The sequence below is a fragment of the Capra hircus genome, chromosome 16 (genome assembly GCF_001704415.2).
Source record: "Capra hircus breed San Clemente chromosome 16, ASM170441v1, whole genome shotgun sequence".
In the NCBI taxonomy this organism is placed as follows: Eukaryota; Metazoa; Chordata; class Mammalia; order Artiodactyla; family Bovidae; genus Capra; species Capra hircus.
Window position 1 is genome coordinate 25852620 of NC_030823.1, and position 27338 is coordinate 25879957.

General features: G+C 42.9%; 1 protein-coding gene and 1 pseudogene across 1 annotated transcript; one reads left to right on the top strand and one right to left on the bottom strand.

Moving 5' to 3' along the window:
• Positions 5117-14705, top strand: DEGS1 (delta 4-desaturase, sphingolipid 1). The gene is made up of 3 exons (XM_018060204.1): positions 5117-5337; positions 10611-11353; positions 14211-14705. The coding sequence occupies exons 1-3, from the start codon at positions 5256-5258 to the stop codon at positions 14355-14357; spliced, it is 972 nt and encodes a 323-aa protein (XP_017915693.1). The 5' UTR covers positions 5117-5255; the 3' UTR covers positions 14358-14705.
• Positions 24550-26555, bottom strand: LOC102182059 (annotated as a pseudogene).

Consider the following 27338-nt stretch of genomic DNA (forward strand, 5'->3'; position numbering starts at 1 on the left):
AAAAAACAACAACACACACACAATAAAAAAATGGACAGAAGACCTAACAGGTATTTCTCCGAAGAAGACATACAGATGACCTTATAGGCACATGAAAAAACGCTCAGCGTTGCTAATTATTAGAGAATTGCAAATCAAAACTACAATGAAGTATAACCTCACACCAGTCAGAATGGCTATCATCAATAAGTCCACAAATAATAAATGTTGGAGAGGGTGTAGAGAAAAGGGAATCCTTCTACGCTGTTGGTGGGAATGCAAATTTTTACAGTCACAATGGATAACAGTGTGGAGGTTCCTTAAAAAATTTTTTTAAATAAAGCTACCATTTGATCCAAAAAGCCCACTCCTGGACATATATCCATAAAAGATGAAAGCTCTAATTCAAAATGATACATGTACCCCAAAGTTCACAGCAGCACTATGTACAATAGCCAAGACATGGAAGCAAATTATCCATCAACAGATAAATGGATAAACAAGGTGTGGTATTTATATGCAATGGGATATAACTCAGCCAAAAAAAAAAGAATGAAATATTGCATTTGCAACATGATGGATCTAGAAATTATCATGCTAAGTGAAGTAAGTCAGAAAGAGAAAGACTAATATTATATGGTATCACTTACATGTGGATTCTAAAATATAGTACAAATGAATCTATTAACGAAACAGAAACAGGCTTATAGCATAGAAAACAAATTTGTGGTTACCAAAGGGTAAAGTGGAGGGAGGATAAATTAGGAGTATGGGATTAACACATACTACTATATATAAAACAGATACTCAACAACAATTTACACAAGGGGGATTTCCCTAGTGGTCCAGTGGCTAAGACTCCATTCTCCCAATGCAGGTTTCCTTGTCAGGGAATTAGATCCCACTTGCTGCAATGAAGAATTTGCACGTTGCAATGAAGATCAAAGATTCTTCATGCTGCAACTAAGACCCAGGATAGCCAAATAAATAAATAAATATTTTTAGAAAAAGAATGTACGTAGGGAACTATGTTCAATATCTTGTCATAACTTATAAGGGAAAATAGTCTGATAAATATATATAGCTGAATCATTTTGTTGTATAACAAACAATATTGTAAACTGAAATATACTAACAATATTGTAAATCAATTATGCTTCAATGTTTAAAAATGAATTCCCATTAAAAAAATTTTTTTAATGGAAAATGAAAAATTCAAATGGAAGAACACCTTGATTTCAAAAATAAGATTATCCTCTTCTGAAACTACATTGTCTGACATTTCCCAGTTATCATCAGGAGCTATTGGGATTTACCCACAACTTTTGAGAGCAGACTGGATAGTAGTTCCTTTCTAGAATGTCTGGTATGATTGTTTTAAGACAAACTCCCTGGCAGGAGTAAGAAAATGAGGGCTTCCCTGGTGGTCCAATGGTTAAGAATCCACCTTGCAATGCAGGGGACAACAGTTCAATCCCTGGTCTAGGAAGATTCCACTTGCCACAAAGCAACAAAGCCTGAGAGACACAACTGTTGAGCCAGTTGTGAGGCTGGGAGTGGGAACTACTGAAGAGCCTGTGGTCTAGAGCTCATGCGCCACAACAAGAGAAACCACCTCAATGAGAAGCCTGAGCACTGTAACCAGAAAGCAGCTCCCACTTGCTGCAACTAGACAAAGCCCATGTGCAGCAACCAAGACACAGTGTAATCAAAAATAAATCTTTTAAAGAGTGTACAAGTATATACGACCCATAGCAAAAGACATTCAGAATTTTTTTTAAGTAAGAAAAATTTATGAAAGACAACACAATAAGATCTTTTAAAAGCCCAAACTAAAGAAATATGAATATATGTGCATCAGTTCAGTTCAGTCCCTCAGTCTTTTCCTACTCTTTGTGACCCCACGGACTGCAGCACACCAGGCTTCCCTGTCCATCACCAACTCCCGGAGCTTACTCAAACTCATGTCTATCAAATCAAGGATGCCATCCAACCATCTCATCCTCTGTCATCCCCTTCTCCTCCCGCCTTCAATCTTTCCCAGCATCAGGGTCTTTTCCAATGAGTCAGTTCTCCGAATCAGGTGGCCAAAGTATTGGAGTTTCAGCTTCAGCATAAGTCCTTCCAACGAATACTAAGGACTGATTTCCTTTAGGATGGACTGGTTGGATCTCCTTGCTGTCCAAGAGACTATCAAGAGTCTTCTCCAACATTGCAGTTCAAAAGCATCCATTCCTCGGCGCTCAGCTTTCTTTATAGTCCAGCTCTCACATCCATCCGTGACTACTGGAAAAACCATAGCCTTGACTAGATGGACCTTTTTTAGCAAAGTAATGTCTCTGGTTTTTAATACTCTGTCTAGATTGGTCATAGCTTTTCTTCCAAGAAGCAAGTGTTTTTTAATTTCATGGCTGAAGTCACCATCTGCAGTGATTTTGGAGCCCCCCCCAAAAAAAGTCTCTCACTATTTCCATTGTTTCTCCATCTATTTGCCATGAAGTGATGGGACCGGATGCCATAATCTTAGTTTTCTGAATGTTGAGTTTTAAGCCAACTTTTTCACTCTCCTCTTTCACTTTCATCAAGAGGCTCTTTAGTTCTTCTTTGTTTTCTGCCATAAGGGTGGTGTCATCGGCATATCTGAGGTTATTGATATTTCTCCCGGCAGTCTTGATTCCAGCTTGTCCTTCATCCAGTCCAGCATTTTGCATAATGTACTCTGCATATAAGTTAAATAAGCAGGGTGGCAATATAGAGCTTGACATACTCCTTTCCCTATTTGGAACCAGTCTGTTGTTCCATGTCCAGTTCTAACTGTTGCTTCCTGACCTGCATACAGATTTCTCAAGAGGCAGGTCAGGTGGTCTGGTATTCCCATCTCTTTTAGAATTTTCCACAGTTTATTGTGATCCACACAGTCAAAGACTTTGGCGTAATCAATAAAGCAGAAGTAGATGTTTTCCTGGAACTCCCTTGCCTTTTCAATGATCCAATGGTTGTTGGCAATTTGATCTCTGGTTCCTCTGCTTTTTCTAAATCCAGCTTGTACATCTGGAAGTTCTTGGTCACACACTGTTGAAGACTAGCTTGAAGGATTTTGAGCATTACTTTGCTAGCGTGTGACATGAGTGCAATTGTGTGGTAGTTTGAACATTCTTTGGCATTGCCTTTCTTTGGGACTGGAATGAAGACTGATCTTTTTCTGTCCTGTGGCCACTGCTGAGTACGTGTGCATGCCTTTGTGTAACTAAAATATTTGTTAATCCTCACAAAAATCCTGTAACTGAGTTCTTCTCCTTTTCTCTAGGATGTCAAAATCCACATTCAATTCAAATGTAAAAGGTGAAAAGAACTAAGTGAAAATATTCCCTCCCAACCCTTTCCCTCAGATTTCTACTTACTCTCCTAAAATATCATTTCTTGAGTGTCTTTCTAAACCTATTTTGTGCATATCCAAGGAAAAATGTATTATATATGCATTATGTATCACTCTCTGCTCCTGCTCAATGTTTTGCATTTAATGGTATATTTTGAAGATTAATTCATATTAACACACAAAGACCTTTCTCATTTATTTTTAATGAGGCATAGTATAACATTGTATGGTTAACTGCATGCACCATTATTTGTTTAATTTGTTCAAGATTTTTACCTCTGGTATGAAACACTAACAGATATGGACTTAAAAAAAATAAAACTGTAACCATAAAAAAATACTGTAACCATAATACAGGACTATTATCACAGTTAAATTAACAACTCCTCAATATTACCACGTATCTAATCAATATCTGAATTAAATGATCACTTGTCAATTTTTAAAACTTTTCACAATTTGAATCACAATCTAAATAAGATGAATAAGCTGTGGGCTTCCCTGGCGTCTCAGTGGTAAAGAATCCACCTGCCAAGGCAGGAAACACAAGTTCCATCTCTGACCCAGGAAGATCCCATATGCCGCGGGCAACTAAGCCCTTGCCAGAACTATTGAGCTTGTGTTCTACATCTGAGGAGTGGCAATTACTGAAGCCCCGGGGGCCCTAGGGCCTGTTCTCTGAAACAAGAGAAGCCACCATAATGAGAAGCCTGCTCACTGCAACTAGAGAGGAGCCTGCCAAGTAAGGAAGACCCAGAACAGCCACACACACACACACAAAACTAAAATGCTGTAAATACAGTTTGTAAAAGACTTAAAATACAAAATCAATAAGTTGCAGTTGATTGACGTTTTTTGCAGCCCTTTTAATCTGTCGGTTTTCCCTCTTTTGTTTTTCTTGCATTTTATTTATTAAAGTACTCAGGATGTTGCCCTACAGAACTTCCCACAGTCAAGATCTTGCTGATTCTCTCTCTGTGGCGTAGTTTAACATGTTCCTCTGTTCTATTTTCTATATATTAGCATTTGGTTCTAGGTATTTGATCACACTTGGCTGTGGTTGTGTGCACGTATGTATGTGGTGTTTTACCGAGAAGATCCTGTTGGTTATCTTTCCTTTTGTAATTGTAGTCAGTTTCTTTTTTATTGGAGAAGCGGTAAGTAATTTTGAGACAAAATGTCCTCTCTTTCAGGAAGAGGCGGTGGTTCAAACGACCTGTGACAGATGTAAGGTTGAGCAATGAACTTATCAGAGAAATGGTCACACTAGAATAATTCAGGCAGAGCAACAAATTCCTCATGATTTTTCACTATGAGAGTGATTTCCTTTTTCTTGATTAGCTCTTAATCACCACACGCTCCGCATTTTTTTCCTGAGGTATTATTTCGAGGAGGCAGCCAAAAACAGCTCAGTAAATAATTTGCTTTTCAAAATTAAACAAAACTTGGGCAAGTGGCCACTGATTACTGACCAAGGATTCTTGGACTCAAGCTCCAGCCTCCCTTCGAGGCGCTAAAGCGCAGTCTCATTTCACTTGAGACCTTTCCTGCGTTTTTCACCTTTTCCCGGGCTGAGGCACCAGCACTGCGCAGGACAGGCCTCAGGGAGCTGGGACTTGCAGGAACTCGGCATCCCGGCTGGTCGCCGAGTCACAGAAAAAAGCAGAAACCAGCGCCGCGGAGCAACGGAATCCCGCCCCGCGGAGGGGCCGTCCGCCCACCCCACCCAGCTGCAGGCCGGGGGGCGGGGCCTCGGGACTCCGCCCCGGCCTGCGTCTCCTCTCCCGCCCCTCCGCCGCCGGCTGACACGAGTTGCGGAGCGGCCGCCTTCGCTTTCGCCTCCGCCCGGGAGGAGAGTGGATAGGAGCGAGAGTCCGCCGCTGGCCCGTGAGCCGCCGCCATGGGGAGCCGCGTTTCGCGGGAAGACTTCGAGTGGGTCTACACCGATCAGCCGCACGCCACTCGGCGCCAGGAGATCCTGGGTGAGGCTCGGGCCCGCGCCCCGTTATGTGCGTGCGCGGCCTCCCGCCACCTGGACGCGCCTTCCCCGCGGCGGCCCCTGCGCGCCCGAGGCCCGTTAAGAGCCCGCTCCCGGCCGCGTCCCGCCGCCGCCCGGGCCCCGGGCCGGCTTGTGAGGGAGGGATTCCCCCGCGCGCCCCCGCCCAGCCGCGCGGACCCGAACCTTCGACGGGGGAGGGACAGGCGCGCCCCCGAGCGCGGTCGTCCGTTCGGGGACAGGGTTTGCTTACAGCCGGGTCCCCTCGGCCAGACCGCGCTCGGGTAGGTCCTCTCGCCCATAGATACTCGTGCTGCCGGTGGGCGCAGTGATCTCCTTTCCCTTCCCCCTTCCCCGTCTCCCCTTTCCCCGTCTCCCCCTTCCCCCGCCTCTTTCTCTTCCTCTCCCTTCTTCCTCTGCCCGGCGGCCCGGGGCGAAGCCAGGCTGCGAGCGTGTGCGAGGCAGGGCGTGGTCGCGGAGCATCTAGAGGCCCACACACGGGGCGCGCGGGCGCTGGCCGACTCCCGCTAGCGATCGTGGCGCCGGCGGCTGCAGCCTTGGGCCCAGGGCGGGGGCCGGTGGTATCTGACCCGTTTGCCCCCAGGGGCCTTTCGGACTGGAAGGGTGACCTTTCCAGGGCCTGGGTCCGGGTGCTCACGCTGATCTCGTGAATCCTCACAAATAAGGCTGGGATGCGAAAGGGGCAGATTCATGTTTATTTTTCATCCATCACAGGTTTTTTTTGGACAAAAAGGCTAAGTGTGGAAGGCTTGCCAAGATTAGCCTTCTGGTTCCCTGACTGCTAATTTAGGGCCTTTACGCCAGGTTAAACTAGGCCCTAACAACTCTCTGGAGGTGTCAGGCGCTCAGCTGTTTGTAGCTTCTATGTTATATAGAGAATTCTCTCATCTCTCCCAGGGTTGTTAGGTACTGTGTTGAGTGCTTTACAGACATTACCCAATTTAATCTTCCCAGTGACTAGGTCAGTGATACCCCTATTTTAAAGATGTGGTAGGAGTGAATAACTGTTGGAGGGGCGTTCTGATCTGGGTTAGATTCTACCACAACGTTTGCTCTTGTTTTGAAAATCTGGAAACTAATGGGTGGCAAGTTGAATAGGAGGAATTATTTCTCATACAGTGTATCCGCCTAGTTTTTCTTGTCAGCATCCATTCGCCAAGTGAAAAGAAAAGGCAAGTCCCTGCTCTTTGCTGGAGTAAGGGAGAAATGTCATGTTTTCACAAAAGGAAAGGAATTAGACCTTTAAAAACTTACATAGTGCAGCAGACTCTTCAGAGTTGGCTGTTGAACACCAGTTCGCCTTCTCCAGATTGCGGGATAAAGCAATTGTTGCTTTCCAACCAATACTTGTCTCTCAAGTATTAGCAAACAATGGAACCTGAGTTGGGTAACACGTGATCATATAACTAATAAATGGATGAATCTAGATTTAAACCCATATCCTTCTGACACTAGGGACTCTACTCTGTTAAATAAATTTATAAATTGTAAAAAAAAAAAAAAGGTAGATCCTGTTGAAATGGATTTTAAAAAATCGAATAAATAAGCTGGGAGTGTGAACATTTGTAGTTGCCATTAAGGCTACCCCTTTAAGAGACTTTGGTTCTTGGATGCTTTCTTTACTATTTTTAATCAAAATGTGTATTTTGCAAATCACACATCAGAGATGGCATATAGTTCATTTTAATCTATGACTAATCAATACATGCATAAGAATAATCTGGTCTTCACTCTGTAAAAACCAACGCCTGAATACCGGAATGTAGCTATCTGTTTAATAGAAAATCAAGGAAATGAAAAGGTGTTTGTCCATGCTTATCTCAACATGAACCTTTTTTCCACAAACTTATTATCACTGGACCATTTCACTTGGAAAGTAAAAGGACTACAGTATTTCCCGATGAAGATACCAATCATTTTCCCTGCAGGTGTAAATACTGCTCAGTGTTCCATTTCAGCAGTGGAGATGGAATAACCTCAGAAAAGATAAGAATCTGGAAATTTGTAATTATACTTAAGTGAGATATTTTTGAAATGTGTCAGGTTTTGACAGGGAGAGAGGCACAAGAGAACATGGATATGATGACAGCCAACATCCATACACTAAATTTACAAAATTTATGTACAAAACTAATGAAAGCTGTTGATTGGACCATTGCTATTGTTGTTCAGTCGCTCAGTCGTGTCCCACTCTCTGCAACCCCATGGACTGAAGCCCACCAGGCTCCTCTGTGCATGGGATTTCCCAACCAAGCTCACTGGAGTGGTTTGCCATTTCCTTCTTCAGGGCATCTTCCCCACCCAGGGATTGAACCTGCATTGACAGGTAGATTCTTTACCACTGAGCTATCAGAAAGTGAAAGTGAAGTGAAAGTAAAAGTCTCAGTAGTGTTTGACTCTTTGCGACCTTGTGGGCTGTACAGTCCATGGAATTCTCCAGGCCAGAATACTGGAGTGGCTAGCCTTTCCCTTCTCCAGGGGATCTTCCCAACCCAGGTCTCCCTCGTTACAGGCGGATTCTGTATCAGCTGAGCCACGAGGGAAACCCAAGAATACTGGAGTGGGTAGCCTATCCCTTCTTCAGCAGATCATCCCAAACCCAGGAATCGAACTGGGATCTCCTGCATTGCAGGCAGATTCTTTACCATCTGAGCTATCAGGGAAAGGACGATTATTAGTAGGTCATATAATTGCAAGAAATGTTCCTTTTACTGCTGTACTTCTGCTGGGAAACATTTTTTTTTAACTGTCTTATTAAGATATAATTCACAAACTGTAAAGTTCCCCCTCCCCCTCCCCTTTTTTGTTTTTGCCCTTGCTGCATAGCATGTGGAATCTTAGTTTTCTGACCAGAGATGGAACCTGAGCCCCCTTCATTGGAAGTGCAGAGTCTTAATCACTAGATCACCAGGGAAATCCCAAAAGCTCACCAATTTAAAGTGTACAATTCAGTGGGGTGTTTTTTTTTTTTTTTTAATGTATATTCACAGTTTTGAACTATTCAGTTCAGTAAGTTCTTGTCACCCCAAGAAGAAACCCTATACTCATTAGCATTGAGTATATCCTTCACTCACACTGCCCAGTCCTGAGCAAACACTAATCTTTCTGTTTCTGTGGATTTCTTGTTCTGGACATTTCTTTTGAATGAGATCATAATACTTGGTCTTTCGTGACTGACTCTCACTTAGCACAATGTTTTCAAGGGTCATGCGTGTTACAGCATGTATCAGTACCCTATTCCTTTTTTTAGCCAAGTAATTTTTGTGACTTCCGTGGTGGCTCAGAGGTTAAAGCATCTGCCTGCAATGCGGGAGACCTGGGTTCGATCCCTGGGTCGGGAAGATCCCCTGGAGAAGGAAATGGCAACCCACTCCAGTATTCCTGCCTGGAGAATCCCATGGCCGGAGGAGCCTGGTGGGCTACAGTCCACTGGGTCCCAAAGGTTGGACATGACTGAGCGACTGCACTTACTCACTCACTCAATTTTTGTGTATGGTGTAAGAGAGAGGTCCAATTTTATTCTTTTACATGTGGATGACCAGTTGTTGCAGCACCATTTGTTGAAAAGACTATTCCTTCCCCTGTTTAATTATATTGGCATCCTAGTGTTGATTTTTTATATACTATTAACACCTGCAAAACGTGTGTTATCTTCTGTCTTTTGTCATATATGTCCATTTAATCAAATTTGATTTAACCTAAAAATGCTGGAGCTCTAAATAGAAATAACATTTTAATACAAAAGAATTACTACTTATTCACCAATGAACTGAATACTTGGTTATTTTATGTTTGAACAACTGTTGGAAGGGCCCATATTTAAATGAAAGACTTATTTGAGCTTTTCATTTATCCAGGATAATTAGTTTTAGACTCAAAACCCATAAGATTACTTTTTTTGACCCATTGCCTACAAAATTGTTAACATTGATGAAATGGACTAATAGCAAGAAAGATGAGAAGTTAGGGATAAGAGAGGGGAAAGGAAAGGAACAAGAATTACCTTGAATTAACCTGACCCTTATATATGTAAAACTGGACTTACCTTTCTGTCCTGCATTTTAAGCTAGAATTCTACATTTCACTTTTAGAGAAAAGATGAAGCTACTCTTCTTTTTGCTGTGCTGGGTTAAACATACTTGCCAACCCACAAAACCAAAGTGTATCTGGGCTTCCATTATCTGGAGTGGCAGGATACAAAGAAGAATCTGCATTTGCCTCTAGGCGATACTTCCCTGAAATGCAGAGGTTTTTTTTACTAGCATATTCCATAATACTTGGTTAGATATTTGCCTGTGAAGTCAACAAATAATCTAACACAAATTAGCATTGTTCAGTTCTAATGCAGAAGGAAAGGAAAGAAAGAGGCATTGTGAATCAATAGCGTTCTTTAGAATTTACACTAATTTGAGATAACTAGAAGTCTACATTGGCAGAAATTTATACATCTAAACGTCTGAAAATACGGGATTGGTTAGAAGTTACAACAAACTGGCAAGTGGAAGTGACTTAGTCAGTATAAGGAAATTATAAAACCCAAGTCAGAGACATCAGTTTATCAGACTATGATTGCCACTTTTGTAAAACTTACAAATTTAATACACAAAAATTTTTAAGAGTTAAAAGGGAACTAGATAACATTTATTCATGTTGTGAATATCTTTCTGTTAATGTATGAGGGTCTAGATTTTGAGGCTCATTTTTTCCTACAAAAATTTGTTGTGACATGATATTTAGTATCTTTACTGTTAGAATATACTTCTTCCCAGGACTTCCCTGGCAGTCTAGTGGTTAAGATTTCGCCTTCCACCCTGGAGGAGGGCATGGCAACCCACTCCAGTATCCTTGCCTGGGCCCTGGACAGAGGAGCCTGGCAGGCTACAGTCCAGAGTTGCAAAGAGTCAGAAAGGACTTAGAACCCATGCATACTCTATTTAAAGAAAAAAAAAAAAGACTTCCAATGCAGGGGGTGTTGGTTCCATCCCTAGTTAGAGAGCTAAGATGAAACAGAAGTGGTATTGTAACAAATTCAATAGACATTAAAAATGGTCCACATCAAAATATACCTATTTCTAAAAAAGAATATACCCCTTCCCTATAGTAGATGAATATTTGATAGTCTCAAAGAGAGCATATGATTTGGAAAAAATGATTTGATGTGTAAATTGGTATTAGTTTAATTGCAGAACTGTTATGCACTTTTCTCAGTCTGTGATTTTTTTGTTTTTTTCCTTACAGCAAAGTATCCAGAGATAAAATCCTTAATGAAACCTGATTCCAACTTGATATGGATTGTAATTATGATGGTTCTCACTCAGTTTGTTGCATTTTACTTAGTAAAGGACTTAGACTGGAAGTGGGTCCTGTTTTGGGCATATGCCTTTGGCAGCTGCATTAATCATTCAATGACTCTGGCTATTCATGAAGTTTCCCACAACAGTGCCTTTGGCCATTGCAAAGCTATGTGGAATCGTTGGTTTGGAATATTTGCCAATCTCCCTATTGGTGTCCCATATTCAGTTTCCTTTAAGAGATATCACATGGACCATCATCGATACCTTGGAGGCGACGGCATCGATGTGGACATTCCAACCGACTTTGAAGGCTGGTTCTTCTGTACGACTTTGAGAAAGTTTATATGGGTCATCCTTCAGCCTCTCTTTTATGCTTTTCGGCCTCTGTTCATCAACCCCAAACCAATCTCTTATCTGGAAATAATCAATACTGTGATCCAGATCACTTTTGACATCGTGATTTACTATGTTTTGGGAGTTAAATCTTTAGTCTACATGTTGGCAGCCTCCTTACTTGGCCTAGGTTTGCACCCGATTTCTGGACATTTTATAGCTGAACATTATATGTTCTTAAAAGGACATGAAACTTACTCATATTATGGGCCTCTGAATTTACTCACCTTCAATGTGGGTTACCATAATGAACACCATGACTTTCCCAACATTCCCGGAAAAAGCCTTCCCCTGGTAAGTAAAGGATTTTATACATGTTCTAATTTCTGGTGGTTCTGTGATCACAATTAGTCTTGACTTGCTCATTTAAAATGAAATGTAGTATATTTTGTCCATCTAGGCAGTTCATCAAAGAAAACAGCAAGAGTCTTAAAAGTCATGAGTTGGGCAGCCTAACTTTACAGAGCTCATTGTCCTGGATCCTTAAGCCTTGTGGTGACACGTAGGTTTAGAATGTTGGGGGCCTCTGTAGAATCAACTGACATGTAAAATAATTCAGAAATGGAAAATGAAACTCCCTCTGTGGAGGGAGCAAAAATTTACATAACCTTTATCACTGTTAAACTGAATACACTTAGCTAAAGTTTGTGTTGGTTTATTGTGAAATACAGATACCTCCATAATTGCTCTGCAAAATAAGTGAATGTCAGTTTCCAGTGGTGCAGACTTCCCACAGGCAGGGACCATCCGTTTCCCATCACAGTAGACTTTTATCTTACTGCTTGTGGAGTAAATGAAAGGCCGCATATTGACACTCATCCTTTCATCCTTCCCCGAAGGATAATCCTCTGCAAACTTCAGTTATATTTCTGATGAATTCTCTTATTAGACTTTCCATCCTCAGAATGGATAGCTTTTACAGTTCCATTACCAAAAAATGTTTCTGTAATTCTAAAAAGGGGAAGTTGTAGGAGATGCAGTATCAGTTTTTCTTGATTTTTTTACTTTTTTAGCTGTGATATTAAGGAAACCATGACCAGATATTTTATGCTAGCATATTTACTCACCCAAATTTTATAGATTTCCTCTTAAGTTTTTAACTGTTTACTGTTTACAGACTTGCATACAGCATTAGAACTAAATATAACATTTGATTATTGATTGGATTACTAGTTAAGGAAAGAAAAATCTAGAAAGGACATTGAGTTAGTGGGGAAGTTTTGAATATGAACCACATAATAGTAATATTGTGTCAGTGTTAAGTTTCTTGGGTGTGGAATGGTATTATGGTTTTGTTGGGAAATGTCCTTGTTTTTGGGCTTCCCAGGTGGCTAAGTGGCAAAGAATCCGCTTGCCAGTGCAGGAGATGCAGGTTTGATCCCTGGGTTGGGAAGATCCCCTGGAGGAGAAAATGGCAGCCCATCCCAGTATTCTTGCTGGGAAAATCCTATGGACAGAGGAGCCTGGTGGGCACTAGTCCATGGGGTTGCAAAGACTCAGACACAACTGATCACATACCTTTTTCTTAGGAGATATGTGTTGAATATTTAGAGTGAAATAGTCAGGGTAAGTTTTCACATAACATCTGCAACTTCTCTTTCAGCAAAGAGCAGAGTATGTGGTCTATATCATATATATATATAGAGAGAGAAAGTAGCTGTGGCATAGTGTTAATTGGTGGACCTAAATGAAGAGCATATGGGTGATGGTTTTGTTGTTCTTTCAGCTTTTCTGTTGGTTTTGCGTTTTTCAAAATAAAATGGGGAAAATCACCACACAGCTGGCTGAAAACAGTTTTGGACCTGGTGTGATGTGCCAGTGTGGCCACTTTGTGTCATTTTGGTTGGAGAGTGTGCCCACCTTTGCTCACCTCTTCCCTGCCTAGGAAAGTACATTTTTGTATTTTTAAAAGATTAGGGCTTCTCAGGTGGCTCAGTGGTAAAGAATCTGCCTGCAATTCAGGAGACACAGTTTCGATCCCTGGGTCAGGAAGATCCCCTGGAGAAGGAAATGTCAACCCACTCCAGTATTCTTGCCTGGGAAATCTCATGGACAGAGGAGCTTGGTGGGCTACAGTCCATGGGCTCGCAAAAAAGTTGGACATGACATGGTTTAAGGGGAAAGCTAGTCACCTTTGAACAAAATAATTCACTTTTTCCAACATAAGCCACATATTTTGACTTGTAATTTTCTTGAGCAGTCCGTAAACTGAAAACTTGGGTCAGCTCAAACATTACCTGCTTGCTCATGGTTCATCAGTGAGAATTTCTTTCCCACTCCATTCCACGCATAGCTGAACTAACAGACATTCTCAGAGTTCTCTGGTCTTCCTTTCCTGCCTGTTCTATTGTGTATACCAAGAAGTACCTTGTTCTGCAATAGTTGCGTTGCAGTAATTACGTTGCATGTAACAATCACATGGTTAGTTAATAGATATGCATAACAAGGTTTCTTTCAACATCCCTATTGAATGTAACTCATAGATACAATTCATACACTTAAAATGTACAATTCAGTGGCTTTTAGATTGTTCAGAGCCTTACAAACATCACTGCAATCAGTTGAAATCAGTGTTTTATTCTGCCCTAACTAGTCTTGCTTGCTAATCACACTGGCAGTAGTCATTTTTTTAAAAAGACATGCTCAACGTGAGGTGGCTGAATTGTACACTTGATAAGTGATTAATTTCTAACTGGCATGCCACAATACTTGATCAGTATTTGCAGGCAGTTTCCTTAATGGCAGCATCAAGTGGTGCCTTTAAACCCTCCAATGCCAGTCATTCAGTATGACATTTAAAAAAACATGAAGTTGATTGGATTACAAGTATTTGTTGTTAAAAGATGGCGAGTGCCACATTTACAAGTAAGCTAGTAAACTACAAGTAAATTTATAAGTAAACTAATCCCTCAGAGCTTGTTGGAAAAGAGTCAGTAATCCTAGAGGGTCAAGGATGGTTTAGTCCCAAAACGTAAACTGCTTTCTGTTTAGAATTCCCAAAGCTGCTGCTGTTACTTATTTATTTGAGAGGGAGGTGGGAGAAAGTCTCATGGTTTCTTTTCTGAGTGTGCATGTCAGACATCCATCTGTCATCTTGAATAGGACTCTGTTAACACTCATTATTCATCTTGCTGTATTTTTTCCCTTCTAGGTGAGGAAAATAGCTGCTGAGTACTATGACAACCTCCCCCACTACAATTCCTGGATAAAAGTGCTATACGATTTTGTGACGGATGATACAATAAGTCCCTATTCAAGAATGAAGAGGCATCGGAAAGGCAATGAGGTTCAGGAGTAAATGTCATTAAGACCAAAGGAACTCCTCTCTGAAACTTGATTATAACTGAGAAAGTGGAATTTTTGCATTATTAAATTAAGACCAACTATGTTTAGAAGCTGCCCTCATACAAATTCAGAGTATGATCTTCATGGTGTCAAGAAGCTAATCTGGCTTTAAAGAGTCAGTCTGTCTGTGCAGTGTTCAGCTTTACTCATTATATTGCCACTGTGGTGGATGCCACTTAGGTCTGACCCTTTGTAAGCATATCATAAAAAAAGCTTTTAAAAAGCTATTTCTAGTATGATGTTTTCACTATAAGGATTTACTTTATTAAAATAGCTAATAAACTGAGCTATTAATCACAAATAGTGTTTATCACTTTTTTTAAAAATTGACTATCTTTACACTATAATCACAGACTGGGGTGAGCTTACTGAGTCCAGCACAAGCTTACTCATAAATAAGTTAACAACTCAACTTCCTTTTCTGTGTGGACTCTCAGAAGTAGCTTTACTTATAGTTTTATGTCATTTCATTTCAGCAGAAACTGGTTGCATCTGATGGTAGATGGCTGGTGTCAAGTAGCCAGTATTGTGGGTGGTTAGGCTGGCATTCCTGGTGACCTAAAACATGTCACTCAGGTATATTTATTGTAATACAGTGAACTGTTTTAAATGTAATCTTCAGTATCAAAGAAGTCAAATAGTCTACAATTTGTACACAACACCAACCCTCTGGTGTACTGAAGACGAGATACTATAAAATTCCTACTTGTGTAATTCTCAGCTCTATTACACTTTTGCCTACTGGTGGTGAAAAGCACAATACTTACCCTCGAAAGGGTTGGTTTTTCACAGACCTAATTTTGGGGGACAAAGTACACGTTTGGAGTCATAACAGAACCAACATTACAATTCAGATGTACACGCTGAGGCAAGTAAAAGTATCTGGTAAAACCTACCAACAGGTTTGACGCTAAGTGGGCCCTGCGTTCTCACTGAACCCTCCACGCCCCTCGCCTGTACAGCTCTGGCTGCAGCTGCCACAGGTGGCAGTGCCAGACCAGTGCTGAAAGCCCCTAGATCTCCCGCCAGGTCCGCCCTCTCGGTTCCATTTTCTCCTGGGTCTGGAGAGGGGTGCTTCATTGTCCTTTCCCAAACCTGTTGGTTCTGCTTGTGTACCTCTCGCTTGGTGGAGGTTTCAGCTTCCCAGCATCTCTGGGCCAGTCTGGCTCTCATATGCAAACTATGGCCATTCTTTCACTCACTGGCATTGACTTTTCCAAAGAGACACGGAGGAATAGGGGGTACAGGGAGGGTATAGGAAGGCTGGGCTGCAGAGCCTTGAAGGCACAAGGACAGGTCCTGAGACAAGGTTCTGTGGCTTTGCCCACATTCACCCTTCTGCCTTCCTGGCCTGTGTAGCTTGTCCTTCAGGCTCACACCAGTATTCAGTAGCCCAGCCCCCCTTCCCATCAGGTCAGGTGCCACTTTTGGACTCTCCAACCACTGCTTACATCATTGTGCTTCAGTCACTCAGTCGTGTCCGACTCTGCGACCCCAATGACTGCAGCACGCCAGGTCTCCCTGTCCACCAACTCCTGGAGTTTACTCAAACCCATGTCCATTGAATTGGTGATGCCATCCAACCACCTCATCCTCTGTCATCCACTTCTCCTCTCGCCTTCAATCTTTCTCAGCATCAGGGACTTCTCAAATGAGTCAGCTGTTCACATCAGGTGCCCAAAGTATTGGAGTTTCAGCTTCAACATCAGTCCTTCCAATGAACACGCAGGACTGATCTCCTTTAGGATGGACTGGTTGGATCTCCTTGCAGTCCAAGGGACTCTCAAGAGTCTTCTCCAACACCACAGTTCAAAAGCATCAATTCTTCAGTGCTCAGCTTTCTTTATAGTCCAGCTCTCACATTCATACATGACTACTAGAAACCATAGCCTTTACTGGATGGACCTTTGTTGCCAAAGTAATGTCTCTGCTTTTTAATATGCTATCTAGGTGAGTCATATTGGAGAATGAAATGGCAACCCACTCCAGTGTTCTTGCCTGGAGAATACCAGGGATGGGGGAGCCTAGTGGGCTGCTGTCTGTGGGGTCGTACAGAGTCGAACACGACTAAAGTGACTTAGCAGGTTGGTCATAACTTTTCTTCCAGGGAGTAAGCATCCTTTATTTCATGGCTGCAGTCACCATCTGCAGCAATTTTGGAGCCCCCCAAAATAAAGTCTGCCACGGTTTCCACTGTTTCTCCATCTATTTGCCATGAAGTGATGGGACCAGATGCCATGATCTTCATTTTCTGAATGTTGAGCATTAAGCCAACTTTTTCACTCTCCTCTTTCACTTTCATCAAGAAGCTTTATAGTTCTTTACTTTCTGCCATAATTGTGGTATCAACTGCATATCTGAGGTTATTAATATTTCTCCCAGCAATCTTGATTCCAGCTTGTGTTTCATCCAGCCCAGCGTTTCTCATGATGTACTCTGCATGTAAGTTAAATATGCACGGTGACAATATACAGCCTTGACGTATTCCTTTTCCTATTTGGAACCAGTCTGTTGTTCCATGTTCACTTCTAACTGTTGCTTCCTGACCTGCATACAGATTTCTCAAGAGGCAGGTCAGGTGGTCTGGTATTCCCATCTCTTTCAGAATTGTCCACAGTTTATTGTGATCCACACAGTCAAAGGCTTTGGCATAGTCAAGAAAGCAGAAAGAGATGTTTTTCTGGAACTCTCGTGCTTTTTGATGATCCAGCGGATGTTGGCAATTTGATCTCTGGTTCCTCTGCCTTTTCTAAAACCAGCTTGAACATCAGGAAGTTCATGGTTCATGTATTGCTGAAGCCTAGCTTGGAGAATTTTGAGCATTACTTTGCTAGCATGTGAGATGGTGCAATTGTGTGGTAGTTTGAGCATTCTTTGGCATTGCCTTTCTTAGGGATTGGAATGAAAACTGACCTTTTCCAGTCCTGTGTCCACTGCTGAGTTTTCCAAATTTGCTGGCATATTGAGTGCAGCACTTTCACAGCATCATCTTTCAGGATTTGAAATAGCTCAGCTGGAATTCCATCAACTCCACTAGCTTTGTTCATAGTGATGCTTTCTAAGGCCCACTTGACTTCGCATTCCAGGATGTCTGGCTCTAGGTGAGTGATCACACCATCATGACTATCTGGGTTGTGAAGATTTTTTTTGTACAGTTCTGTGTATTCTTGCCACCTCTTCTTAACATCTTCTGCTTCTGTTAGGTCCATACCATTTCTGTCCTTTATTGAGCACATCTTTGCATGAAATGTTCCCTTGATATCTCTAATTCTGTTGAAGAGATCTCTAGTCTTTCCCATTCTATTGTTTTCCTGGATTTCTTTGCTTTGTTCACTTAGGAAGGCTTTCTTATCTCTTCTTGCTATTCTTTGGAACTTTGCATTCAAATTGGTATATCTTTCCTTTTCTCCTTTGCTTTTTGCTTTTCCTTTCACAGCTATGTGTAAGGCCTCTTCAGACAGCCATTTTGCTTTTATGCATTTTTCTTGGGGATGGTCTTGATCCCTGTCTCCTGTACAATGTCATGGACCTCTGTCCACAGTTCATCAGGCACTCTGTCTATCAGATCTAATCCCTTGAATCTATTTCTCACTTCCACTGTATACCCTTTAGGGATTTGATTTAGGTCATAGCTGAATGGTCTAGTGGTTCTAGTGGTTTCCATACTTTTTCCAATTTCAGTCTGAATTTGGCAATAAGGAGTTCATGATCTGAGCCACAGTCAGCTCCTGGTCTTGTTTTTGCTGACTGTATAGAACTTCTCCATCTTTGGCTGCAAAGAATATAATCAATCCGATTTCGGTGTTGACCATCTGGTGATGTCCATGTATAGAGTCTTCCCTTGTGCTGTTGGAAGAGGGTGTTTGCTATAACAGATGGTAGGCACTGGAGCAGCTGTGAGGAGATACCCTACATCCAAGGCCAAAGGAGAAGCCCCAGCAAGATGGTAGGAGAGGTGAATTCGTATTTAGAATCAAACCCCATTCCTGCCAGAGATGCTCAGAGGGCTCAAGCAAACCTTGAGCACACTAGGACCCAGAGATGCCACAAAGACAGACAGAACAGTGTTTGAGCATCTCCTGTGGAGGTACGGCAGTGGTCTGCTGCAGGGACAGGGGCTCTGGCTGTGGGTATGGCATAAGTCCTCTTGTAGGAGATCACCATTAACCCCACCATAAAGCTTCCAGAACTTACACAGGACTGGGAAATAGACTCTTGGAGGGCACAACAGAACCTGTTCACCAGGACCCAGGAGAAAGGAACAGTGACCCCACAGGAGACTATCCAGGACTTGTCTGTGGGTGTCCAGGAGTCTCCGGTGAAGCCGTGGGTCAGTGGTGGCCTGCTGCAGGGTTGGGGGCACGGATTGTAGCAGTATATGCATGGGATCTTTTGAGGGAGGACACCATTCATTACCTCCACCATAGTTTGGCCCCAGGTAAATAGCAGGGGCAGCATCCAAGGCCAGGGGCGGTGCCTGGGAGGAGCAACCCCACATCCAAGTAGCGGTGGCTGCGCGGGTGCAGTGGGGCCTAGAGGAGCTATTCCACGTTCAAGGTCAGGAGGGGCGGCAGTGAGGAGATACCCCTCATCCAAAGTAAGGAGCAGCGGCTGCACTTTACTGGGGCAGCCGTGAAGAGATACCCCACATCCAAAATAAGAGAAACCCAAGCAAGACGGTAGGTGTTGCAAGAGGGCATCAGAGGGCAGACACACAGAAACCATAATCACACTAGGACCACAGCCTTGTCTAACTCAATTAAACTAAATTTAATTTGTTTAATTTGGGGCCACCCAAGATGAGAGGGTCATGGTGGAGAGGTCTGACAGAATGTGGTCCACTGGGGAAGGGAATGGCAAACCACTTTAGTATTCTTGCCTTGAGAACTCCATGAACAGTATGAAAAGGCAAAATGATAGGATACTCAAAGAGGAACTCCCCAGGTCAGTAGGTGCCCAACATGCTACTGGAGATCAGTGGAGAAATAACTCCAGAAAGAATGAAGGGAATGGGGCCAAAGCAAAAACAACACCCAGTTGTGGATGTGACTGGTGATAGAAGCAAGGTCCGATGCTGTAAAGAGCAATATTGCATAGGAACCTGGAATGTCAGGTCCATGAATCAAGGCAAATTGGAAGTGGTCAAACAGGAGATGGCAAGAGTGAACATCGACATTCTAAGAATGAGAGAACTAAAATGGACTGGAATCGGGGAATTTAACTCAGATGACCATTATATCTACTACTGCGGGCAGGAATCCCTCAGAAGAAATGGAGTAGCCATCATGGTCAACAAAAGAGTCTGAAATTCAGTATTTGGATGCAGTATCAAAACCAACAGAATGATCTCTGTTCATTTCCAAGGCAAACCATTCAATATCACAGTAATCCAAGTCTATGCCCCAACCAGTAATGCTGAAGAAGCTGAGTTGAATGGTTCTATGAAGACCTACAACACTTTTTAGAACTCACATCCAAAAAATATATCCTTTTCCTTATAGGGGACAGGAATGCAAAAGTAGGAAATCAAGAAACACCTGGAGTAACAGGCTAATTTGGCCTTGGAATGCGGAATGAAGCAGGGCAAAGACTAATAGAGTTTTGCCAAGAAAATGCACTGGTCATAGCAAACACCCTCTTCCAGCAACACAAGAGAAGACTCTACACATGGACATCACCAGATGGTCAACACCAAAATCAGATTGATTATATTCTTTGCAGCCAAAATGGAGAAGCTCTATACAGTCAACAAAAACAAGACCAGGAGCTGACTGTGGCTCAGATCATGAACTCCTTATTACCAGATTTAGACTTAAATTGAAGAACGTAGGGAAAACCACTAGACCATTCAGCTATGACCTAAGAGAAATAGATTTAAGGGACTAGATCTGATAGAGTGCCTGATGAATTATGGACGGAGGTTCGTGACATTGTACAGGAGACAGGGATCAAGATGATCCCCATGGAAAAGAAATGCAAAAAAGCAAAATGGCTGTCTGAGGAGGCCTTACAAATAGCTGTGAAAGGAAGAGAAGCAAAAAGGAAAGATATAAGCATCTGAATGCAGAGTTCCAAAGAATAGCAAGAAGAGATAAGAAAGCCTTCTTCAGCGATCAATACAAAGAAATAGAGGCAAACAACAGAATGGGAAAGACTAGAGATCTCTTTAAGAAAATTAGAGATACCAAGGGAACATTTCATGCAAAGATGCGCTCAATAAAGGACAGAAATGGTATGGGCCTAACAGAAGCAGAAGATATTAAGAAGAGGTGGCAAGAATACACAGAATTGTAACAAAAAAGATTTTCACGACCAAGATAATCACTCACCTAGAGCCAAACATCCTGGAATGTGAAGTCAAGTGGGTCTTAAGAAGCATCACTACAAACAAAGCTAGTGGAGGTGATGGAATTCCAGTTGAGCTATTTTAAATCCTGAAAGATGATGCTGTGAAAGTGCTGCACAGCACTTGCCAGCAAATTTGGAAAACTCAGCAGTGGACACAGGACTGGAAAAGGTCAGTTTTCATTGCATTCCCAAAGAAAGGCAATGCAAAAGAATGCTCAAACTACTGCACAATTGCACCATCTCACATGCTAGCAAAGTAATGTTCAAAATTCTCCAAGCCAGGCTTCAGCAATACGTGAACCATGAACTTCCTGATGTTCAAGCTGGTTTTAGAAAAGGCAGAGGAACCAGAGATCAAATTGTCAACATCCGCTGGATCATGGAAAAAGCACGAGAGTTCCAGAAAAACATCTCTTTCTGCTTTCTTGACTATGCCAAAGCCTTTGACTGTGTGGATCACAATAAACTGTGGACAATTCTGAAAGAGATGGGAATACCAGACCACCTGACCTGCCTCTTGAGAAATCTGTATGCAGGTCAGGAAGCAACAGTTAGAACTGGACATGGAACAACAGACTGGTTCCAAATAGGAAAAGGAGTACGTCAAAGCTGTATATTGTCACCCCACTTATTTAACTTATATGCAGAGTACATCATGAGAAACGCTGGGCTGGAAGAAGCACAAGCTGGAATCAAGATTGCCAGGAGAAATATCAATAACCTCAGATATGCAGATGACACCACCCTTATGGCAGACAGTGAAGAGGAACTCAAAAGCTTCTTGATGAAAGTGAAAGAGGAGAGTGAAAAAGTTGGCTTAAAGCTCAACATTCAGAAAATGAAGATCATGGCAACTGGTCCCATCATAGGAAACAGAAGGGGAAACAGTGGAAGCAGTCTGAAATTTATTTTTTTGGGCTCCAAAATCACTGCGGATGGTAACTGCACCCATGAAATTAAAAGACGCTTGCTTTTTGGAAGAAAAGTTAAGACCAACCTAGATAGCATGTTGAAAAGCAGAGACATTACTTTGCCAACTAAAGTCCGTCTAGTCAAGGCTATGGTTTTTCCAGTGGTCATGTATGGATGTGAGAGTTGGACTGTGAAGAAAGCCGAGTGCCTAAGATTTGATGCTTTTGAACTGTGGTGTTGGAGAAGACTTTTGAGAGTCCCTTGGATTGCAAGGAGATCCAACCAGTCTATTCTGAAGGAGGCCCTGGGATTTCTTTGGAGGGACTGATGCTGAAGCTGAAACTCCAGTACTTTGGCCACATCATGTGAAGAGTTGACTCACTGGAAAAGACTCTGATGCTGGGAGGGATTGGGGGTAGGAGGAGAAGGGGACGACAGAGGATGAGATGGCTGGGTGGCATCACTGACTCGATGGACAGGAGCCTGAGTGAACTCCGGGAGTTGGTGATGGACAGGGAGGCCTGACATGCTGCGATTCATGGGATGGCAGAGTTGGACATGACTGAGTGACTGAATTGAACTGAGCTGAAATAGCAGGGAGGGAACAGCTCCACCCTTCAACAGAAAATTGGATTAAAGATATACTGAGCATGGCCTCGCCCATCAGAACAAGACCCAGTATCCCCCTCAGTCAGTCTCTCCCACCAGGAAGCTTCCATAAGCCTCTTGTCCTTCTCCATCATAGGACACACAGACTGAAAACCACCATCACAGAAAACTAACCAATCTGATCACATGGACCACAGCCTTGTCTAACTCATGAAACGATGAGCTATGCCATGTAGGGCCACCCAAGATGGACGGGTCATGGTGGAGAGTTCTGACAAAACGTGGTTCACTGGAGAAGGGAATAGCAAACCACTTCAGTATTCCTGCCTTGAGAACCCCACGAACAGTATGAAAAGGCAAAAAGATAGGACACTGATAGAACTCCGCAGGTTGGTAGGTGCCCAAAATGCTACTGGAGATCATTAGAGAAATAACTCCAGAAAGAATGAAGGGATGGAGCCAAAGCAAAAACAACACCTAGCTGTGGATGTGACTGGTGATGGAAGCAAGGTCCAATGCTGTAAAGAGAAATATTGCATAGGAACCTGGAATGTCAGTTCCAAGAATGAAGGCAAATTGGAAGTGATCAAATAGGAGATGGCAAGAGTGGACATCAACATTTTAGGAATCAGTGAACTAAAATGTACTGGAATGGTTGAAATTAACTCAGATGACCATTATGTCTACTACTGTGGGCAAGAATCCCTTAGAAGAAATGGAGTAGCCATCACAGTCAACAAAAGAGTCCGAAATGCAGTACTTGGATGCAGTCTCAAAAATGACAGAATGATCTCTGTTTGTTTCGAAGGCAAACCATTCAATATCATGGTAATCCAAGTCTATGCCCCGACCAGTAATGCTGAAGAAGCTGACACTGAACAGTTCTATGAAGACCTACAAGGCCTTCTAGAATTAACACCCAAAAAAGATATCCTTTTCATTATAGGGGACTGGAATGCAAAAGTAGGAAGTCAAGAAAAACCTGGCTGCTGCTGCTGCTGCTAAGTTGCTTCAATTGTGTCCGACTCTGTGTGACCCCATAGACAGCAGCCCTCCAGGCTTCCCTGTCCCTGGGATTCTCCAGGCAAGAACACTGGAGTGGGTTGCCATTTCCTTCTCCAATGCATGAAAGTGAAAATTGAAAGTGAAGTGCTCAGTCGTGTCTGACTCTTCACGACCCCATGGACTGCAGCCTACCAGGCAAGAGTACTGGAGTGGGGTGCCATTGCCTTCTCCAAGAAATAGCTGGAGTAACAGTAACAGGCAAATTTGGCCTTGGAGTACAGAATGAAGGAGGGCAAAGGCTTAATAAAGTTCTGCCAAAAGAATGCACTGGTCACAGCAAACACCCTCTTCCAACATTTGTGCTTACCACATGCTATTTAAATACACAGTTTTTTTTCCCCCTGAGACTGTAACTTAAGGGCTGGGATGATTTTATTTCTCTGTTGCCCAAGCCCAGCAGGGTCAGTGCTTGGCTTGAAGTGCTTGATGAATAGAGACCAATAGAGGTTATTAAAACTTCAGAAGCTTTTCATTGAAAACAGAAGCAAAGTTAAAGATAGAGGGCATTTGGATAACCTTTGAATGTGGTATACTGAACACAGTGGACATTTGTTGAGAATTCTATTATTCACTAGCCCTGAACTAAGGTTTTTAATCAATTATCTTATTTCATTCTCAACATGGCTGTGATGTAGGAAAGAAAAAAAGTTGAAAGTGTTAGTTGTGTCTGACTCTTTGCAACCCCATGGACTGTAGCCCACCAGGCTCCTCTGTCCATGAAATTCTCCAGGCAAGAATACTGAAGTGGGTTGGCATTCCCTTCTCCAGGAGATATTCCTGACCAAGGGATTGAACCTGGTCTCCTGCATTGCCCATGGACTCTTTACCGTCTGAGCCACCAGGGAAGCAGTTAGTATTGTTAATATCTTCATTTTATAGATGAGAAGACTGAGCCTCAGAGAGATTAAGTAACTGGCACAAGGTCACACTTAGAGACAGGATGTGAGATTGAGACAGTGACTGGAGAACCCAGACTCTACTGAGCTTCATGGGGCTTATCTAATGAGCCTAGTCCTGCAGCGGGAGCAGGAAGGAACACATGTTCCCATGTGTTATCAAATGTGTGCTCATTCCACTGCCTGGTGGCCCCCTTCCTGTGTGCCAGCAGTTTTGGCTATATTTCTGGGGGGCGTTTGACCTTTGACAATCAAAAATTCTTTTTCATTTTTCTAAGAGGTCAGCTTTTGATTGAACATTACAAAATAGAAATATTACACCAGAGATTTAATCAAAAGACCAAACCCTATGTCATCTTCGGACTCCTCAGAGTCTTCTTTCTCTGCTCCCATTTTGTCCTCTGTAGGGGCAGAACCTCCTGTTGGGGCAGGGCCACCAGCCCTGTGTTGTAGATAAGAGTCTCGATGTTGACATTGGCCAGGGCCTTTGCAAACAAACCTGGCCAGAAAGGCTTGACGTTCACATCGGCTGCTGTAATGAGGGCGTTGACCATACTCTACGTGAGTGGCACCTCATCCTTGCACAGGATGAGGGTTGGGTAGATGCAGGTGAGCTCAGAGACGGAGGCCGTGGAGGGGCGAGTGCCAAGTGGACGACTGCCAGGTGCATTGAGCACCAGAAACGAGGGCCTCACTCCAACACTCCCTCAGCTTCCTTGTAGGACTGAGCATTTTCACAGAAGCTGAGCAAAGAAGCCATCTAAATTCTTATATGAAACACTGATTTAAATCCTAAGTAAAAATGAACTTACTTATTCATTCCAGGGGCTTCCCTAGTGGCTCACCTGAACCCACCTGAAGTGCCGGAGACCTGGGTTTGATCCCTGGGTTGGAAAGATCCCCTGGAGGAGGGCATGGCAACCTACTCCAGTATTCTTGCCTAGAGAATCCCATAGACAGAGGAGCCTTGTGGGTCACCAAGAGTTGGACATAACCAATTGACTAAGCACATTCATTCTACAGGTACTTGGCTAGATACTACATTAGGCAGAGAGGACGCAAAGACAAAATATCCCAAGTTAAGGAGCTGATACTCTCGTGCTGGCATACGCAAATGAATCAGAATTCAGTAACAGAGGCCTCTGCAGCAACAGGGATAGATCTAGAAACTATCACACTTATGTAAGTCTGAGAAAGACCAGCATCATATGATATCACTTATATGTGAAAGCTAATTTAAAATACAAATGAACTTTATTACAAAACAGAAACAAACTCACAGATCCCAAAATCACATCTATGGTTACCAAAGGGAAAATGTAGGAGGAAGTAATAAATTAGATTGGGATTAATACACACACACTATTATATATTTTAAAATAGGGGCTTCCCAGATGGAACAGTGGTAAAGAATCTGCCTGCCAAAGCAGGAGACACAGAGATTTGGGTTCAATCCCTGCATCAGGAAGATTCCCTAGAGTAGGAAATGGCAACCCACTCCAGTATTCTCACTTGGAAAATTCTATGGACAGAGAGGAGCCTGGTGGGCTACAGTCCATGGGGCCACAAAGACTTGGATTTGACTGAGCACACACATAAACATATATACAATAGGTTGCTAACAAGGACCTACTGTATAGCACAAGGAACTTTATTCAATATTCTGTAATAATCTATACGGGAAAAGAATCTGAAAGAGAATGAGTATATGTATATCCATATCCATATATACATGACTGATTCACTTTGCTGTACACACCTGAAACTAACAAAATTGTAAATCAACTATACTCCCATAAAAGTTGAAAAAAAAGAATTCAGTAATAAAGAACTCAATGCCTTAACTAGGAGAGTCACAGGACTTCTGTGGTGGTGGTGTGGCTAAGACTCTGCTCACAATGCAGGGGGCATGAGTTCAATCCCTGGTTGGGGAATTGATCCTGCACACCACAACTAATGATCTTGAACACCACATGGAAGATCAAAGATCCCAAATGCTGCAAGGAATATGAGAGGTCCCCGGGCCACAGTGAAGACTGCTGCTGCTGCTGCTAAGTCGCTTCAGACGTGTCCAACTCTGTGCGACCCCACAGACGGCAGCCCCCCAGGCTTCCCCGTCCCTGGGATTCTCTAGGCAAGAACACTGGAGTGGGTTGCCATTTCCTTCTCCAACAATGAAGACTGGGCACAGCCAAATCCATAAATAAATAAAAATAAATATTAAAAAGAAATAGGGCAGTCATGATGTGGCTGGTGCCCACAACAGTATCAGGTATCTAAACTCTGCCAGACCATACCTGCAGGCTATCGTTTTCACCCATATTGGCCTGGGGAGGCAAATACCATCCTGTGTAAATTCCCATGAAGACAGGGAGGTTCCAAGAGATTAGCCAGAGGTGAGCACTGTGAGCTGTCCAAGCCAGGGCTGTTGCTGCTGTTCTACTCACCAGCTGACTTGGAAGATCTGTTTGGATAAGGAAAAAAAAAAAAGTGTTTTCTTATGAAAACCTGTGAGAAGCCTTAGTTATTTGGAATGAAGCAAGGATAGTCTGATCCTTGGAAAGGTCCTGAAAAAATTGTACCCGCAGAAACCCCAAAGCACAAAATCCCTGAGAACCTCTTTGTGTATCGATTCTGAAACAGGATAAGGACAGGGGTAGCACCTGCAAGGGGGGGCTTGGAGTGGAGGAGAAGGGGCAGCTGAGGCCTGAAAACATCAAAGTCAGAGATCCCCACTGGGCTACAGGAGAGGTCTGCAGTGGGGATTAGCAGAAAGAGGTGTGGTGACAACCCAGAGAATGGGGAAAGGAGTAGCATTTGACAACAGAGGGTCATGCAGGTACTTTTTGGTTGGAAAATGAATGACATGTTAGAGGAAGAAGAATGCAAGGCGTCATCTGAAAATGGAGTTTGGGTTTTGTTTAATCCAGATTGGCATATAGCTCCTGAGGCCAATAACTGGACCCAGCAAGAGGGATGCTTTCAGATGTGGACAAAGAATGTATCCCTGCCGCTCAGAAGGTGGCCGCTGTAACAGGCGTGTGTGAATTGGCACACACAGATCAAAAAGAGCGGGTAAGGACGTGTTTGAGGGGGTTCTCTGT

Coding starts and splice junctions, on each gene's coding strand:
- DEGS1 (XM_018060204.1), top strand. CDS start 5,256: ATGGGGAGCCGCGTTTCGCGGGAAGACTTCGAGTGGGTCTACACCGAT. Junction 5,338..10,610: donor TCGGCGCCAGGAGATCCTGG/GTGAGGCTCGGG, acceptor TTTTCCTTACAG/CAAAGTATCCAGAGATAAAA. Junction 11,354..14,210: donor CCGGAAAAAGCCTTCCCCTG/GTAAGTAAAGGA, acceptor TTTCCCTTCTAG/GTGAGGAAAATAGCTGCTGA.